The sequence below is a fragment of the Nuphar pumila genome, chromosome 6 (assembly GCF_984573655.1).
Source record: "Nuphar pumila chromosome 6, dmNupPumi1.hap1.1, whole genome shotgun sequence".
Lineage (NCBI taxonomy): Eukaryota > Viridiplantae > Streptophyta > Magnoliopsida > Nymphaeales > Nymphaeaceae > Nuphar > Nuphar pumila.
In genome coordinates, this window is record NC_143254.1 from 26,538,684 (window position 1) to 26,558,571 (window position 19,888).

The 19,888-nt window shown below is 40.2% G+C and overlaps 1 protein-coding gene across 1 annotated transcript in view; it reads left to right on the top strand.

Annotated features, from left to right (window-relative positions):
* Nucleotides 1-19,888, top strand: part of LOC149834444 (uncharacterized) — a 58,839-nt gene that overhangs the window by 16,777 nt on the left and 22,174 nt on the right. The window contains exons 3-5 of the mRNA XM_090011404.1: nucleotides 4,816-4,889; nucleotides 6,439-6,525; nucleotides 7,401-7,455. Coding sequence (XP_089867530.1) covers nucleotides 4,816-4,889; nucleotides 6,439-6,525; nucleotides 7,401-7,455 — 216 coding nt within the window. The remainder of the gene's footprint in view (nucleotides 1-4,815; nucleotides 4,890-6,438; nucleotides 6,526-7,400; nucleotides 7,456-19,888) is intronic.

Sequence of the window (19,888 nt, forward strand, 5' to 3'; positions counted from 1 at the left end):
ATGGACTCACATATACTCAATCTTCATGGAAATCACCGAAGCATGACATACTGGCCTATACAGATGCAGACTCGGCAGGGGATCCAGATGAGAGGAGGTCTGTTTCAGGATACTGTGTTTTCATTGAAAGAAATCTTATCTCATGGAGTAGCAGAAAACAGAAGGCTGTGGCAAGATCTAGCACAGAGGCAGAGTATAGATCTATGGCAGCTACCACAGCAGAAGTGACCTGGATTAGGCATCTTCTTACAGAGATGGGAGAGGATATCTCAAATTCGACACTTATGTGTGATAATAGAAGTGCTATACAAATTGCATTCAATCCTGTTCATCACAGTCGGACTAAACATATTGAAATCGATCAACATTTCATCAGACAAAAGATAGCCGACAAAGAGATTGAACCAGTTTATGTGCCTTCAAAAGACCAAGTTGCCGATATGTTTACAAAAGGTCTTACAAGTCATCGCTTCTGGTATCTGAAGAACAAGTTGCACATGGTTCAACCCCATGCACAACTTGAGGGAGGGTATTAGAATGTGGAATATGAATTGGATATGGATCCGATATCGGATCCATATCCATCCACGAGTTTTGCTTTAGTTGTATTATTATGTAACATGTGTTACTTATAAGGGGCAGTTTTGTCCCTGTAAAAGGTAATTTGTAACCCTATAGCAATAAAGGTACTGGCGCAGCAACATATATTCAACAGGCTGCCGACTTCTCAAAAGGTTCTTTTCTCTCTCTCTCTCTCTCTCACGTGTTTTCACACCTACCCTTCTGTTAAAGGGAGCAGGAAAACAGGGAAGCAGGGAGGGGGTCGACCCCTTCCCTGCATAACAGACAAGCAGGGAGGGGCTCAACCCCTCCTCCTGCGTACTATGAAGGCAGGGAGGGTCGAACCCTCCCCTGCATAGTTCGAAGGCAGGGAGGGCTCGATCCCTTCCCTGCGACAAACAGAGGCAGGGAGGGTCGAACCCTACCCTGCGTATCGAGACAGAGAGGGGGTTCGACCCTCTCTGGTGAAAGAAAAGGCAGACAGGAGCCCCAAAACCCCTATCAGAACCTTTCTTACAGGCGGCAGGGGTTTTACCCTTGCCGACCTATCAGCAAAGTGGCAGAGGCTTAAGCCCCTGCCGGACGGCTATCCCCTGTCGTAACAGACCGAAAGGCAGAGGCTTTTGCCTCTGTCGGTCGACGGAAGGAAGAAGAAAAGGGAGAGAGAGACAGAAGGAAAAGGAGAAGAAGTCGGTGCATACCTGGAGGTCGCCGACGGCGATGTTGATCAGAACAAATGGGAGGGGATGGCACTGGGGTCGCATCCGCCCGCAGGGAGCCGTCAATGTTGGGGGAAGGCTAGACGCGAGGGCGGCTCAGGCTTGCTCCGGCGAATCGAGGGAGACGAGAGGGGAAGGCAGTGAGGTTGCCGGCGCAGGGTGAAAGGGGAGAGGAAGTCGGGGTACCGAGAGAGAGAGAGAGACAAGAGGGCGAGAGCAGGAGAGGGGTTTCGTATTTGAAACCCCCCCTGCCTCGTTGTCTTTAGAAGGCGTGAGGGAGGCGGTGCCTCCATTGGGTCTGGGTCGGGTCCGGATCCGACCCCAAAAAAAAGAAATATATATATATATATTGGGTTTTACATGGCGGCTCCGGAAATTTCCGAAGCGGTTGAAGTGCTTCCACAATTTGATGCAAAGAAAGAGCTTCATTGGAAGAAGATGAACTTTCTTCCTTTTGGGGTTGGGATGTGGTAGCCATGGCAAGTAACTTCTTCCATTTTGAACAAACTGGTTTGATGTGCACCGGTTTCTTACAAAAGTGGCACACAACTTTGCTATAATCTCTTTTTCCGCCTTGCCCACTATTTTCCCTTGTTCCTTGTTTTTTATTTTTCAAGTAGGGAAGTTTGTAGATTCTTAAATTGTTTTCCGGTCTTGAAACAACATTAACACCTTCACCTTCTTCTTGGTTGGAAGCTATGTCACATGGGTGCGGGCGCGGGTGCGGGGGTGCGGCAGGGGCAAAAATGTAAAATATATATATATATATATATATATATATATATATATATATATATATATATATAAAGGGGGTCAACAGCTGCTGTCTGTCAGCTGCTGCAGCTGACAGTTGCTGTCAGCTGTCAGCATTACTTTTTTTTAAAAAAAAATCGCAGCCTATTTGGGCAATTTTTAAAAAAAAAAAATCCAAAACAAGAATGGACTTAAATGATCCTGGGTGCGGTCAACGCACCCAGGATAGGGTTGACCGCACCCGGTGCCGCACACGCACCCGCGTCGAGTCGCGTCGATGCGGGTGCGGCACCCTGCTAGCCGAATCCCTGTGACATAGGTTGGAAGGTGTTGCAAGAACACTTGGGTTATTTTTGCTTATACCCATACGATTCTCTTCCCCACTTAATTTAGTAATTACATCCTCAAGAGACGGGGAAGTAAAGGTGGATAGAAGAGAGGATCATATTTGTTCAAATTTGGGTCTAAGCTATTTAAAAAAGTTGTTTATGCCTAAGTTCATCCCAAATGGTTTATGCCTAAGTTCAATGGCTTCACCACTCCATTTGGGCTCAAGCATGGCAAGCTCATCCCAAATGAAGGACAACTCTGCAAAATACTCTCTAATAGTCATTTCGTCTTGTTGGACGGTCGAAGCCCTTTTTTGAAGATAGTACTTGTGGGATAAGTCTCTTAAAGTGTACATTTTTTCAAGATATTGCCATGCTTGAGAGGCCTTTTTGAATTTGATAATGTTGGCATTGATTCTTATTTCAACGGGTGAGAAGATCCATGATAGGATTTTAAAAGTTCTCATCTCTCATTCCTCATGTTTCTTACAATAGTCTAAGCGCTTTGATTCTCTCTTCACCTTCAAGAATCTTTATTTCTCCTCTTTCTACCATGGTAATCATTGGTTCCAGTTCCGGCATTAAGCCTTGGACATATCCCAAAGCCCTTTACTCTTGATATGGGCTTCCATATTACCGGCCCAAACATGATAATTTGAGCCATTGAGTTTGAACCCAAGAGAGAAGTGTCTTTTTTCATTATTTTGAGAAGAAAGAAAATATAAAGTGAAGAGGATCTTACCACAAACGAGTCTTTAGAGCTTACTTGATGTGGTATGATTCTTTCAATATATATTGCAAGCAGTCTCTAAGTTGAGGATCAAGAGAAAGGTAGGTGCATGCCTTTCTAGGCACACAATCTTCTTCAACAATCACCTTTCTTCTTCAATAATTCCCAACGGCTCTGATACCATGTAAAAAGTCCAAAGAAAAGAAGTGCAATACTGTTTTAATAAATGTGAGGAGACAAAACTCCTCTCTGTATTACACTTTACAATGGGCTCACATAACCCTTATTTATAATGCTTACCAACTCTTAAAGAGTCGGGCTATTCCCAACGGCTCTTATTAGAGTTGTTGGAAATCAACCCAACTTCTCTAATTTCAACTGACTGTTGTACATGTACAGACTGTGTACAGAAATATTACATAAAAAAGAACACAAATAAAAATGAAAAATTACAAAAATAAGAAAAATTAAAAAGGAAGAATTACAATCATATTAAAAAACATGAATATGCATAAAATGTGGAAATGACTAAAATACCCCTACAGTTAATACAAGAAAGAAATATATATTATATATATAAGTAGATGGATACATGTACATATATATGAAATATATATGTATATGTATCTTGTTTTATATATAGAAAATACATTGTCTTATGAATTACAATTTAACATGGATACCTTTGGTTCTTGAGAGAAAGCGTGGGAATACGAGTGTGGAAATTCCAGGGTTACCGGAAGCGCCTAGCTAAAAGGGGAAGCGCGCTTCCCCGAAGCGCACTTCGGAAGCGCGAAACGTCGCGCTTTCGAAGCGTGGGCGAAGCATCCCCCTTTTTGGGGAAGCGTCCCTTTAATGGGGGACGTGTTTCCCTTTAATGGGGGACACACTTCCCTTTAATGGGAATCACGCTTCCCTTGTTTTTTTCAATTTTTTTGTATTTTTTATTTTTTATTTTTATTTTTTTCGCTTCCCCCTCACTTCCGAGACACTTCCTAGGTCGCTTCCGAGACGCTTCCTAGGTCGCTTCCGAGACACTTCCCGAATCGCTCCTTAGTGGTCCCACGCTTCCCCGCTTCCTAAAATTTTGAAAGTGCCTCGCTTCCCGCTCCCGCTTCCCGTATCGCTTCCCGCTCCCTCTTCCTCAACTGACAACCATGGGAAATTCCCTCTGCAACGAAGCAACTGATGGTTTGGAAGGAGGGAAAGACATAAAAAAATATAGGAGCTCAGAGGTGCATAATATTACTAAAAGCCCCTACCTGATTAAACACATGATCACTGTTGCCTAATCACAAGGCATGATCTGTGATCATATTAAGTCTTAGGTTTTTGAAAATCTGAGGCCTTCTGGATGCTTTTATCCATTTTATTGGAGAAGTAATTAGTGTCTGTTTCGGACATAGTCATTGAATGCATTCATAGATAGCTAAATGTGCATAGAGTCTACATTGTTGGAATGATTTTCTTGGTGCAATTCAGTTTACTAAAACTTTTTATTATTGAAAGGGTTTTGCATTTGCTTCTCTTGAGGGTTTCATAAAAAATTGGTTATTGTTTTACCTGATGCATGGTCCCTTAACTATTTTTTGCAAACTGCAGCTGTAGATTGTTCCTTTTTTTTCATGCTTTCTATTCTTGGTTTATCTGGATTCAATCTCAAAGTTGATTGTTGCAACTTGAGTGTGTTTTGGTATATTAATATTTTGTATGACTTCCTTAGGGTCCTTTGGAGTATTCATGACATATATAATCGCATGGTATGGAATGTCCCTTCTTGCAATGCAAATCATGCAGGTATATGCCTTACATTGCCAAGACATTCCTTTTCCAGTGTCTTTAGTTCTCTTTTGAAGGTTCTAGCATGTTCAAAGTATATTTAGTGGTTTGTGTTTTCTCTTTCCACTTCAGATAGAATCTTGATGATTTGCCTGTTGACATGTGCAATATGAAAACAAGGAGAACTGTCACCTGTTCACCATAAAACCTTTGGATAGCTAATAGATATTCAGGAACCAACCATGCCCACAGCATTTTGAAATTTAGTTTATCTTTTCTCTTGTGGTTCTGCTGTTTTAACAATATGTATTAATAAGTATTCTGTAGGCAGCATCACTCTGTTAATATATATATATATATATATATATATATATATATATATATATATATATATATATATATATATATATATATATATATATATATATCATACCTGATTAAGGGTATTTCTGTAATTCTGCCCAATAGGGGCATTTTAGTCCTTTTCTTTTATTTTCTTCCTTTTCTTTTTCTTTTTTTTCTTTTTCTTTTTCTTTTATTGTATATGCATTAAATGCATAATGCATTGGGGGTCCCAACTAAGAGTCGTTGGACCCCCAACGGTCACAAATGTGACATCTGGGGGCCCAACGACTCCTTGTTGGGCCTCCCAATGCCCACTCTCTCTTCTCTTTTCTCACTCCCTCTCTCTCTCTCACTCTCTTGCTTATAAATAGAGGGGTAAACCCCTTTGTAACGTGTGGCTTTTCCAAGCCCATTTCTTGCTTTATAAGATTTTTCCTTTTAGCAAGCCATTCTAGGCCTTGTGTTTGTCCATTGTGGACTTGTTCTTTGCATCTTGCTTGTGAATGTCCATTCTAGGACATTGTGCTCATTTCCACTTATTTCATTACACACTCATTATAATATTTCTTTGCAAAACTGGAGGTTAACTTGTAGAAGTGGTATAATTAATATATGGATACCAATACTGGCTTAGCTTATTCTAGATGGCTAGTTTCTGCAAAGCTTATACATGCATTGAATTCTTTAAAAACCTTATGTTGAGAAATATAGGAAGTAGCTGATATACTTTACATTTTGAATGGCTATCAAGAGTTCAATTTACTGATTTGTGTTGCATGCAACATATGAATCTTTCATGGGCCAGCTATGTCTAAAGCTATGTTCTAGGATTTTGTTTCCATTTCTTTTTCCTGGACTTGGTTATACAGCCAAAAACATAAAACTTTTCTTTAACTATTTCATTGTCTGTGGTTATTGTAGTACAGTTCAATATCTTAGTTGAATGATCATTGATGAAGTCATCAACATTTTCTCCCCTGTAATTGTATCATGCACTTTTTTCTCTAATTTTCCCTTTTTGGTTACTTCTTTCTTGGGCCTGAGAAGGAGATAGAAAATGCCATTAGTGCTTGGATTCAGTGGATATGGCTGTTCAAATGTCCTTTTTCCTGTACTTGCTTTACACATCATGTGCATCCTGTTCTATTCTAATGCTAACGTGATTACCTCAACCAGAAGAAGGTTTTGTGTTCACTCAATATTTTGTTTCCATCATTATCAGGTCCTATATGGATTTGGGATGGCTTCGAAGCTGGTGTTTACATCGTACATTTTTCTTCTTGTACCTGAAGAAGATTATCAGGCTACGGTAACTCTTCCCTCACCTTATACAATTATGTCAAGCGTTAGGTTTTATACAGGTTTAGATATGGACCTTTTTCTGCACAAGATATTGGAGTTAGGAATGAGCTTTCAAGTACAACATATATAACTAATGATTAGAAGACTGTCATTCACTCATCCTTCTAGTTTATCACTACTGACCACAAACTTCTAGCAGCAGATACCAATAGTCATACAGAATGATGTCTGTGATATGATGCTTGTGCTTAGCATCATATAAACATAAAATTCAGAAGCAGTGCTGATGAACTATGCTCCTCCTGCAATATAAGTGTAAAAAAGAAGAAACCTCAAGGCCAAAGAGTTGTCAACCATAAAAAATCATACCTCAAGTGTTTTGAATAAGGTGTTTCCTTACTGGACATCTTAATGCTTGTTCACATATCTATTTAATGGGTATTAGAAAATCATTTTGTTCTTGATATTCACAAAATTAAACTTCATTCTATATATTTATGTAAAGGTAAACTTCCATATACACCCGAAATACATGATGCAAATCAGAGAGACTGCCATTTTATGTCTGTTCCATACACTCTCAGCTGTGTTATTATCTTATTTTGAGCTGTGAAGTATTTTGACTACCATGCAGCCGGAATTATTTATTAATTCAACTTGGAAAAGAATTTTGATAACTTGCATTGTAATTTTCCTGAGCAATTGCTTTTTCAAATTTTGCAAACAAGTTTTTCGCAAATTGCAAGAAAATAATGATTTTGATGCCTATTTCCTTTTGGTACAAAGTCAAAGTTTTATAGTTGTATTATCTTGGTTTGATATAACTATCATTCAGTTTCGATATTGATACTTATGTAATTCTACCTTTGTTTTTCTTTGCAGATTAGTGTTACTACAACTGCAGCACTCTCATCCTTTATGTTAGCTTCTGAATTAAGTATGTAGCACCACATTTTTCTGAAACCAATCAGTTAATTGTTCATTGAGAAATACAGATTTCCTATTATAGATCCATCATTTTGTTTTCATTATCCGTTGGATTAATCTACATATTTCATGACATACATGATTATTCACTTTCATAGTTGGAATAATATGATTTTCTTTTCTTTCTTCTGTGATTTTGAGGTCCGTATATATGACAAGCTAGGTCCAAATCTGATTGTGTGTGATTAGAACACTATAAATAATTGTGAGAAAACAAGAGTCTTCGAGTAAGAACAAAAATGTCCACCAAAAACCAAAATAGACAAGCACAAAGATGCCACTATGGGCACACTCACAAAACCCACAAAGGGCACACACAAAGAAGGCTGAAGAAATAAAAAAAAAATTATTCATACACCAATTATGCAAAAAGCATACTTTCAAAGAGGGGGTTCTCCCCTATTTATACAAGCAAAAAGTTAGCCCTCTAGCCGTTGGACTAGCTCCAACGGCTAGGTCAACACTATGTTGACCAAAAAATAAGACAAAAAAATAAACAAATAAAATTACAAAGTATTATTATTATATATATATACATTATATATGTACAATTTTAACAATAATAGCATCCAACAAACAAATAAACACATGCACGAGAAACGTAGATTTACATGGTTCAACAATATGCCTATATCCATGGGGAGAGTTCAAGAGTCTTTATCACGAAGGAATCAATAACCAAAATTATTATAAGAGAGCCAAACAAAGCAAAGAGAGTACCAACTGAACCATTAATCTTGATCACCTTCAATCACTAGGAAAACATACCCAATGCATGTAGCCAGACCAGAGTTACTGGAAGCTTCTTAAGTAGGTGGGAAGCTCGCTTCAGAAGCGCGATACTCCTCGCTTCTGAAACTTCATGGGAAGCTCGATTCCCACACGCTTCTTCTATGCTTCTCATACACATGGTCTATGCATACTATATACTTTTCTCACATTTCTTTTTAGCTTTTTCATGTATTTTCTCTCACGCTTTCACTCACTTTCCATGTACTTTCTTTAAATTGGTAACCATCATTGTTAGATTTTAACAAAAAATTAAAGTCTTTTACAGAAAAATCATGAAATATAAGAATGATCAATTTTATTTTAGTTTTTATTTGTTTCTTGTTTGATTCCATATTGCTTCATTTTTTATTCATATTTTGTTTTTAAATTGAAACTTTGCTTCCCGCTTCGTATAAATTTTAAAATGCCTCGCTTCTCGCTTCTGCTTCCCGTATTGTTTCTCGCTTCCACTTCCGCTTCCTAGTTTGGCAACCTTGAGCCAGACCACACTATCACACCTTTCACAGGGCTGGATCCGCAAATGTTCTTCCTCTCTAAAACACAAGAGAATACATACCTCTTGTGCATCACCAAAAGGAAGCCTCTCTCTTGCCAAAGAGAGTTGACACCCTAGAGAGCTCACAACACCTCCCTCTTTTCAATAGCCAAGCCCCAAGAATATCTCACACCTCCAAGAGGTGAATGTCGCCTGCTTCGATAGTTCATTGCCTGGCAGCTCACAATATAAACCTTCCAAACTTTCAGAGTTTTACAACAGATCAGATTTTCACCATATGTTATATGGCTTCACCAAAAGAAAGCCTCTCCCATGCTGAAGAGAGTTGACACCCTAGAGAGCTCACAACACCTCTCTCTTCTCAATAGCCAAGGCCCAAGAATATCTCACACCTCCAAGAGATGAATGTCGCTTGCTTGGATAGTTCATTGCCTAGTAGCTCAAAATATAAACCTTACAAACTTTGAGAGTTTTACTACATATCAGATTTTTACCACATGTTATATGGCTTTTGGCTCTTCAAAACAAGGATCTCTAAGGGCTTACAAGATCATAAACACAAAGTGCGCATGCACATACACAAGTCTAACTAAGGGACAATACAAGAACACAAATGCACTACACAAGCACTAAGTGCATTCAAGATAACAAAGAATTTAAGAGAGGAACACAAAAACATAAAAAATATATATTTTATTGAGCATGAATACTTAAGAGAAACATTAAATAACAAAAGAGGGGTTCACCCCTATTTATACATAAGAGGTAGTCTCAAATAGAGTTGTTGGACTGTTCCAACAATTCTATTGACTAGTCAACTCTATGTTGAATATTCCAAAATGAACCAACAACTTTATTTGGTCTCTGATCAAATAGTTCCTATAAAAACAAAAAAAGTCAAAAAGAACATAAAATAATAGTACTAAAATGTACCCTTAATGGACACAACCTATTACAAGGACTGAAATAACCAAAATACCCCTAATAAGTATTTACCTAACACATCATCATATATATATAACTTAACACTCTTCAAACTTACGATGTGATATACTGAAAGTTTGGAAACACAAAAAAGAATCAATGGAAAGGATCCAAAGTCTTCAAGTGTCTTAATAGAAGTCTTTATCTTTATAACATATCAAAGAATTTTGCAAATACAAGTCTCCAAATGTCTTCATTGGTGATCATCCCCAAATGCCTTCATCGACTATCTCTATCTTCATGATGCACCGAAGATATTCTTTTCTCAATCCATCGCATCTTTAAGAACCTGTAGAGAGAACAAAACAAAGGTCCCAACTACACAAAAGAAGATATTCTAACTAAATAGTTTTTAAAACAAATATATATATATATATATATATTGAACAAGAATAAGACTCAAGTAGAATTTTTCAAACAAAGTAGCAATAAGTTTTAGACAATCATTAAAAAAGATAAGAGGAGCATACCTAATGCAGCGTGGAGGATAGGCTTCCGCGTTCTTGACGACGACTGATGACGACACCACCCTCACGGTCGTGCATTGTGCAGAATAGAAAAGAATGCCCACCCAAAGCGGTGTGGCTTGATTTTATTTCAATATAATCTTCAATGAACAATGGAATGAATGTAAATGAAAAGGAACAAACAATGAAAATGAATACAACAACAACAACAACTACGCCTTCATCCCAAAACAATGAAAAGGAATAAAGAAAAAAAAAAGGGAAAACGGCTGGAAGAAAACAATTCAGAAAAAAATAAAGGCTACTGCTATTCTTCAATCTTCTCTATCTTGCACGCAACCCTAGGAGGGTCTTTTATAGGCTTCAACTGGATCCGGGTCTTGGGTTCGGTCCCGGACCCGAGACAACTCCTGAGTGCTGCTGGATCTGGGGGCGTTCTAGCTTGTACTCTTTGTGCTTGTCTGGAGTAGGTACGCAGAGGGACCTCTTCTCCGCGTCTCGGTATGAGAACCTGGATCGGATCCACTACTTGGGTCCGATCCCCAATCCCATGGTGCAAATCCGGTCCACTACCTAGGTCAGGCTGTATGGATCTGGGTCTATCCTGCTCTGCATCATTCTCCCTTGGTTGGGAAGAAGTCGGCTCTGTCGACTTGTTGTCTCCGCAGTAAGCATATAGATCAGACACATTGAATATAGGTGAAATGTGCCAATCGTCGGGTAGTTCAAGGAGGTAGGCATTAGGACCCAACCGCTTAAGAATCTTAAAAGGACCATACTTCTTAGGACTCAACTTGCCATAGGTACCTACTAGAAAATGCTCGAGACGCAGGTAAACTCATACTAACTTACCGACTTGGAACTGGACATCTCGACGACCCTGGTTTACGAAAGCTTTGTAGGCTTCGTAACTTTCAACAAGTTTGGCTCAGGCTTGTCTATGAATATCTTGCATGTACTCAATGGCATCAAACACATCTGGGGATGGATTTGGGAGGCTGGTCACAAGGGTTAGATCCACTACATGAGTGGGTGATCGACCATAAACCACTTGCAAAGGAGACTTGCCCGTGGACCGGTTGATGGAGCTGTTATATGCGAACTCGGCTTGAAGCAAGACTAGGTCCCATGTTTTGACATTCTCTCCAACAAGACTCCTCAACAAGTTCCCTAGTGTGTGGTTCACGACTTCGGTTTGACCTTCGGTTTGCGGGTGGTATGTACTACTGAACTGGAGCTTGGTTTTCAATAAAGCCCATAACGATTTCCAAAAATGGCTCATAAAACGTGTCATGATCTGAGGTGATCGTGTGAGGCAATCCATGAAAACGAGCCACGTCCTTGAAGTAGTATGAGGCTACTAACGAGGCATCAGTGGTTTGCTTACATGGGACAAAGATAGCCATCTTGAAAAATCGGTCAACCACAACTAAGATGGAATCAAAACGATGCGAGGATCTGGGAAGACCTACAATAAAATCCATAGACACATGTTCCCAGGGCTGCTCAGGGATGGCCAACGGAGTATACAAACCACTATTCTGACGATGACCCTTGGACACCTGACACACTCGACAACTCTAAACAAACTTGACAACATCTTTGCGCATTTTTGGCCAAAAGTATCGTTCATCTAACAGTGTGAACGTCTTATCATGTCCAAAATGCCCAGCTAGTCCCCCTTCATGTAACTCGAAAATCAACTGAAGTCTAAGAAAGAAAGCAGGCACACATAACTTGTTACCGCGAAAGAGGTAACCGTTATGTATACTAAATCGTTGGTCGATAGTGCGATCAGAGGAGAGGCACCCTTCCCAGACTTGCTGGAAATTAGGGTCCGTCGGGTACAACTCCTTGCATTGTTCGAACCCAATGCCCTGCACTGACATAGTCATTAGAAGGTTGTTCTTCCTGCTAAGAGCGTCAGCCACCTTGTTCAGAGTACCAGATTGATGATGAATCGTGAAGGTGTACTTTTACAAGAAACTGACCCACTTGGCATGACGAGCACTCAACTTCTTTTGACTATTCAGATACTTCAATGCCTCATGATCCATGTACAAGACAAACTCCTTATAAATAAAATAATGCCTCCAATAACGAAAGGCTTGTACCACGGCATAAAACTCAACATCATAAGTGGATTATTGGCACCTGGCCTGAGTCAGCTTCTCACTATTGAAAGCAACGGGTCTGCTGTTCTGACTCAAGACTGCACCAATCCCCACTTTAGAGGCATCACACTCAACCTCAAAAACTATACTAAAATCAGGAAGGGCCAAGACAGGGGCACTAGTCATTTTCTCTTTGATAATCGTAAAGGCCTTTCCCGCAGCAGGCATCCAATGAAAACTAGTACCCTTTAGGCACTCCGTGATAGGGGCCATGAGGGTGCTGAAGTTTCTCGTAAAACGTCGGTAAAAAGTGGCTAACCCGTGGAAACTACGGATCTCTCCCATAGTCTTTGGGGTAGGCCAATCTACGATCGCACGGATTTTTGCGGGATATGCCTTAACTCCATCAGATGACACAATAAAACCTAAGAATACGACACTGGACGTCATAAACTCACACTTTTTGGCATTAACATATAATTTTTCTTTCCTTAAAATCTCTAAGACCTGACGCAGGTGACTCAAGTGATCAGACAAAGACGAGCTATAAATTAAAATATCTTCAAAATATATAACGACAAACTTTCCTATATAAGGACGCAACGCTTGGGTCATCATATTCATGAAAGTACTTGGGGCATTAGATAACCCAAATGACATGACTAACCACTCATACAACCCATCACGTGTCTTGAATGCCGTCTTCCACTCATCCCCCTCTCGGATACGAATTTAGCGGTACCCACTTTTTAAATCAATTTTGGAGAAAATAAAGGCACTAGCCAATATGTCAAACATATCGTTCAAACGAGGGATGGAAAAAAGGTATTTGAGATTGATGTGATTGATCGCTCGACTATCTACACACATGCGTATGAACCCATCTTTCTTAGGGGTGAGCAGGGCGGGTACTGCTCAAGGGCTCACACTCTCACGAATAAAGCCCTTTTGCAGTAACTCCTGAACCTGCCTCAACAACTCGGCATGCTCGGATGGGTTCATGCGATACGCGGGGAGGTTAGGGTAACTCGACCCTAGAACAAAATTGATCGCATGCTGCACCACTCGCGTGGAAGGTAGGCCATCTGGGAGGTCGTCTGGCATAATGTCGCAAAACTCCTCGATAGGGGGCGCGATGTCCGCGGGAACGGGTAGGGGCGTACTCATCGACGGCTTAGTCACCAAGACATAACAATAACCACCCTTCCGACAATGACTCAAGAAAGATCAGTAGGATAGACCTGCTAGCCGGGGAACTCACTTAGGCTTATCCACTATGGGAAAACCGATCTCCTTAATGGGGAGGACTATCTTATGCCGCTTAAAAACAAAGGAATATGTGTTTCTACGACCATCATGAATAGTCTTGCGGTCAAACTGCCAGGGACGTTCCAAAAGGATGTGACACGCGTTCATAAGGGCTACATCACACCACATCTCATCGTGGTAATGCTTCCCCATGGAGAACCGAACTAGACAACGCTGGGTGATAGGGACCTTGTTTCCTTTCTTGAACCATGCCATCTTATAAGGTTGGGACAATTTCTCCATTTTTAGGTTCAAGGTAGACACAACACTCTCGGACACCATATTCTCACAAGCACCAGTGTCGATAATAACATCACACGCGTGACCCTCACAGTTGCACTGGGTTCTAAAAATGTTGTTCCGTAACCATTTTGCAGGGGTCGACTCTTGGAGTGCGATCAAAACATGACGGATGAACAATAAATTTTTGACGTTGCCGTCGAACTCTACGACTTCCCTCTCATACTTATTCTTAACCAATGACTCACTCTCACTCTCGGATGCTGACTCAATAATACCCTCGACGAGATGGGTGTTCTTGTTCATAGTGGGACACTTAAACGCAACATGTCCTAACTCCTGACACCTAAAACAACAGATGGTAGACTCACTAGGTTTGGCTTTGGACCTGGTATTGTATACGGGTCTGGACTGGTCAGGTTTGCTAGGGTCTGCTCTAGGGGTGGACTTTGAGTCCTCCTTCCTAGGGGAGCTTGCTCCCCTGGTTGGGAAACTCGACTTGGGTCGACTGGACTGGTCGCTACGGGAGGACCTATACTCCTACCTCCTTTTCAACTTTTCTTCAACATTCATGGCGTAACAGCTTGCCTGATCTAATGTCTCGATTGTAACACAACTGAAATCATCAGAGATAACAGGATGAAGACCAGAAACATACCTCATGATCTGCTGACGGGTGGTCTCCTCGATCTACACTCATAGGGATAGACGATGGAACTTAGCAGTGTACTCTGCCACAGTTCGGGTGCCTTGACGCAAGGTAAGATACTCCTTGTAGGCTCTCTCAGCGTGATCTGACAACACGAACTTAGACTACATTAACCTCTGCATCTCCTCCCAAGTCTGTACGCACTCTAGCCCTTGCCGCTCCCGTGACCTCTGCAGCTCAACCCACCATGTCTGCGCTAGGCCTCTCAACCGAGTAGAGGCTAGGGAGACATGACGGTGCTCAGCGACAGTGTGGTAGTCGAAGAAGGACTGGACGGCATAAGTGTTAAAATATAGTATACGTATGGATCTGGATCCAGATCCATACGCACATTAAATATTCTAACACATGCTCAATGTTGTTTCATTAATGGCATTCCTGTAATATTTCTGTAATCTCAGCCATTGTATATTTGCTTATTTATAAAGCTTATGGCTTGGAGGTCGGGTTAACGTGCGCCGCCCCAGCCACTATGCATCTCCCTCCTCTCTCTTTTCTTTATTTTGTACAGTGAAGGTTAAACCCCACACAGAATCTTATATGGTATCAGAGCAGAGGTTGCGGAACCCTACCAGAAGTGTGTTCAGCGAGATCTGAAGATCTCTGAAGGAACAGTTTTTGATACATCTCTTCGTCTATTCTTCTTCTTTCCTGATAACTTCTACTAATCGTTCATTTTTTTTATTCTCGTTCATTCTTCTTCTTCACAGTACTCATTATCATCACCATCTATCTCTCTTCTTCATCATTAACGTCTGCAGCATCATTAACGTCTGCAGTTTTCCTTTTCACCATTAACGTCCTTCGACATCAACGACTGCAGTTTTCTCCTCTTTGATTGTAGTCTCTTTGATTGCAATCCCTTTGATTCATTTTTTATTACAGAAGTTTCCTTTTTATTACTGTTTAGTGTTTTCTGTGCGACGCCTATAGGCAGGTTATAACAGTCTACAATCTTGATTCTGAATCTGCAAAAAAAAAAGGCATAACAGTTTACGTCTATTGGTAGCACGGGTGCATCCCTTATTGAAGTTCTATTGATTGATTAAGTGATCTCCAACTTTCTTTTTCTTTCTTTTCATTCGTTTTGTTCATTTATTCGTTGTCCCATTGATATGGATTACTCTTCGTCATCCACCTTGTCCTCCGGTCCCTCTGCAAATTTTTTGAGTCAGCTCGTTACAGAAAAACTTACTCTAATTTTTTGACTTGGAAGAGACAAATACTTCTTTTTATACGGAGTCAGGATCTCGACTTAAAAAATAAGTTTCAAAGTTTGAAGAAAGGCTCCATGCCAGTCATGGAATACATAGGCCGTTTGAAGAGTATTATTGACCAATTGGCGGTTATTGGAAGTGCTATTTCAGATAAAGATAAAGTTCAACAACTCCTCAATGGATTGGGCCCTGATTTTGACATGTTTACCACAACTTTGTCATGCCTTCCTCACTTGCCTACTTTTGACGATCTTCAAGCGAAACTTCTCCAGCATTAGATGATTATGAAACAAAGAGCAGAAGGAAATGAATCAGCTCATTCTCATTCAGTTTTGGTCATGGACACTTCTGTCGGTTTTGGACGAGGGAATGGACGACATCAAGGAGGCAGAGACCGCGGATGTTTTGGGCAGGGAGGACATGGTATCTTGCTTACACCTAATATTTCTGGTGTTTTTAATACAGGGAATCAGAGGCGAGTGCCCACTTGTTTCTTATGTAACAAAAGAGGACATGTGAAAGTTGATTGTTGGTTTAATCTACAAAATAGAGAAAAAATAAACAAAATTGAAAATAAGTCAGCTACTACTGTGGACACGAAAGCGCCATCTACAGATGTGCAACAACTTTTGTTATCAGCGTTGTCACAGATGACGATCAAGCAAAATGAACAAGGGGAGTTGTATGTTGATTCCGGTGCTGCCACTCATGTTACAGGTAATGCCGGTAAGTTATCTCACTTATTGCCTTATTCTGAAAAAGATAGTATAGTTACGGGAGATGGAACATATCACTCTATTAGTCATACTGGATACTGGCAGTGCACATATCCCTATGTCAGAGCTCTCACTTCACTTGTCCAATGTTCTCATTGCTCCTAATATTAAAAAGAACATTGTTTCTATAGCTAAACTTGTTGACGATATGAATTCTTCTGTCGAATTTACTCCCTCTTCTGTTTATGTTAAGGATCTACGAACGAAGGAGACGTTCGCTAAGGGGGAGCGACAAGGAAACATGCACGTCTTCAAGGAGATTCCCTCAATGTCTTCGCCTTCAGCCCCAATCCTCCAGTTGAAGTCGTCCAAGCATTCTTCAGTGTCTTTGCCTTCAGAGTCTTTGTTTTTCCCTTCATTGGAAATTTTTAATTCATCTCATTGTAATAAGCCAGATATTTGGCACAGTCGTTTGGGCCATTGTAGTCGGGGCTTCGTTGAAAGTCTTGTATCTGATGGTCTTCTTTCAGAGTCTAGTTTATGTTCCTTTTTAAATAATAATAAATGTTCCTCATGCGAACTCTGCAAAAGCCATGTTCTTCCGTTTCATATTATTAATAAAAGGGCTTCAAAGCCATTTGAGATTATTTGTTCTGATGTTTGAGGACCTGCACCTATTTCTTCTCTTTCCGGTAGTCGTTACTATGTTATCTTTATTGATTCTTATTCCCGTTATACTTGGATATATTTCTTGAAACATAAGCATGAAGTTTTTCAAATATTTCGGGAATTTCATTTGATGGTCAAAACAAAGTTTTCCTGTGATATTGTGCATTTACAATATGATGGTGGGGGGTGAGTATTTATCAAACGAGTTTATTGCCTTTCTTCGGGATAAAGGAATAAGTCGACAGGTTTCTTGCTCTCACACCCCTCAACAAAATGGGGTTGCGGAAAGGAAACACAGGCATATTGTCGAGAGTGCGATGAGCATGTTACATGATAACAATGTGCCCGTTAGTCTCTGGACAGAAGTTTTTCACACATCTGTTCATGTCATAAATCGTCTTCTTATGGCACTTCTGGATCAGAACTCTCCATATTATATTTTATTTGGGCAACATCCCTCTTATGATGAGCTGCGTGTTTTTGGTTGTTTATGTTATGTACATATTGATTCATCTCTGCGAAATAAGTTTCAGGACAAGGCTGTTAAGTGCAGATTCGTTGGGTATGCGGATGAATACAAAGGCTATCGATGTTATGACCCTACTACAAAACGTATTAGGACCTCCAGGAATGTTGTTTTTGATGAACAAAATTTTCAGGTCAATGAGTCTGAAGAGTTTGTTAAAATATATGTAATTCATATATATGTATATATTTATATACATATATATTTGTATAATCTAAAATACCCGATAGGGGTATTTTAGTCATTTCACAAGTACCCGATAGGGGTACTTGTTTCTTTTCTTTCTTTTTGTATTTTTTCTGATTTATTTTTTATCTTTTATTTTTTTGTCCACTTAATAGGGGCCCCACCATGGAGTCGATGGGGCCCCCAACGGTCACATTTGTGACCGTTGGGGGCTCCCAACGACTCCATGGGAGCCCCTAGGTGGCTCTTCTTTTAAGGCCATATGGCCACTCCTCCCCTCCTTCCTTTGTGTATAAATAGGGGTGAACCCCTCTTGTATTTTTCACTCTTGAGAGTTCTCTCTCTTTCAATAAGAGGCATTTATATTTTTATGTTGTGTTGTCTCCTTTGGGTTTGGGTATTAGCCCTTGTTGTTTGTTCATTAGTGGATGTTGTAAGTGCTTAGAGCACTCTTTACTTTTCCGCATATTTCATTACATGGTATCAGAGCCTTGTGTATGCTCTTCTTCTTAATATAGCTAGTTGTGTAGCTATATTTGTTTTTTGGTTCTCTCTTCTTTTATCCTTTTAAGTGTGATTATTATGGAAGGAGAACAAAAGATTGATCTCTCCTTCAAGCTCAATGGATCCAACTACATGATGTGGGCCGCCGCCATGGAAAACAACCTCAAAGGGAAAAAGCTTTGGGGATACATTATGGGCACCATTCCGGAACCACAACTCCAACTAACTAAGATGGACGGCGATCAAGAAAAAGCTCTTGAAGGAGATGCCCGCATGAAGGCCATTGAAGATCACCAATCTAAAATAGAAGATTGGGAAAGTAAGCATGCCAAGATTCTTGCTTGGTTCATGAACAATGTGGAGCTTAAGATTTGCGCCAACATTGCCAAATTTCGGATGGCAAATGAAGCATGGTTCTTCATGAAAGGTATGTTTACCCAAAAAGACCTTGCTCGTCAATTCTTTCTTCAAGAAAAAATCCGGACTATCAAACAAGGAGAAATGAGTGTTAGGGACTACTTTAGCACTCTTGGCCCTCTATGGGATGAGTTATCCTTGCTAGAACCAAAATGGGTTTCTAGTATAGATGTGGAATTAAGGAGAGAACAAATGGAAAAAGAACACTTTTTCCAATTTTTACATGGGCTTAGGCCCGAGTATGAACAAGTTAGATCCTCCCTCCTACATAGATCAAAGCCTCTTCCTTTGGAAGATGCCATTGCCGAAATATGCCAAGAAGAAACCCGTCTTGGCATGATTAAAGGAGGAAATGATGTCTTGGCCGTATCTAAACCCGGCAACCATATGAAAACCTACAAACCTCCTCATTTTGGAAGGCAAAATAACTATAATGGCAACTATAGAAAAGCCATTTGCCATTATTGTCAAGAACCGGGTCATATAAGACCTAATTGCCCTAAGTTGAATGAAGCACCAAAAAATAAAGTTGCTTCCGTTGAAGAAGCCACTCAAAAGAAAGAGGAAGCAATCAAAGGAACGGACTCTTTTTCTCTTGCTCAACTATCGGAGGCACTACAAACTCTACTCAAGATTCCATCAACTTCGGGTGCCGCCGTAGCTTCTTCCTCTCCTCCAGGTATGTCGTCTTGGATCCTTGACTCTGGAGCTTCCTTTCATATGACCCCCCTTGAAAATGAGCTTTCCGATTTATGTAATAATTATAAAAACTCCTATGTTTCAACTGCCGATGGTACATCTTTACAAGTAAAAAGTTTTGGAACTTTAAACTTTTCAAAAGACTTCTTTGTGCCAAACGTAAGAGTTGTACATCAACTTAATTTAAATCTCCTCTCTGTTGCTCAAATATGCGATCATGGATGTAAAATCTCCTTCTCAACTAAGGATTGCTCTATACAGGATCTCCGGTCCGGGAAGCTGATTGGGCAAGGCCATAGAAGGGGAGATCTCTATTACATGAGCAACTTGAAACTCCCC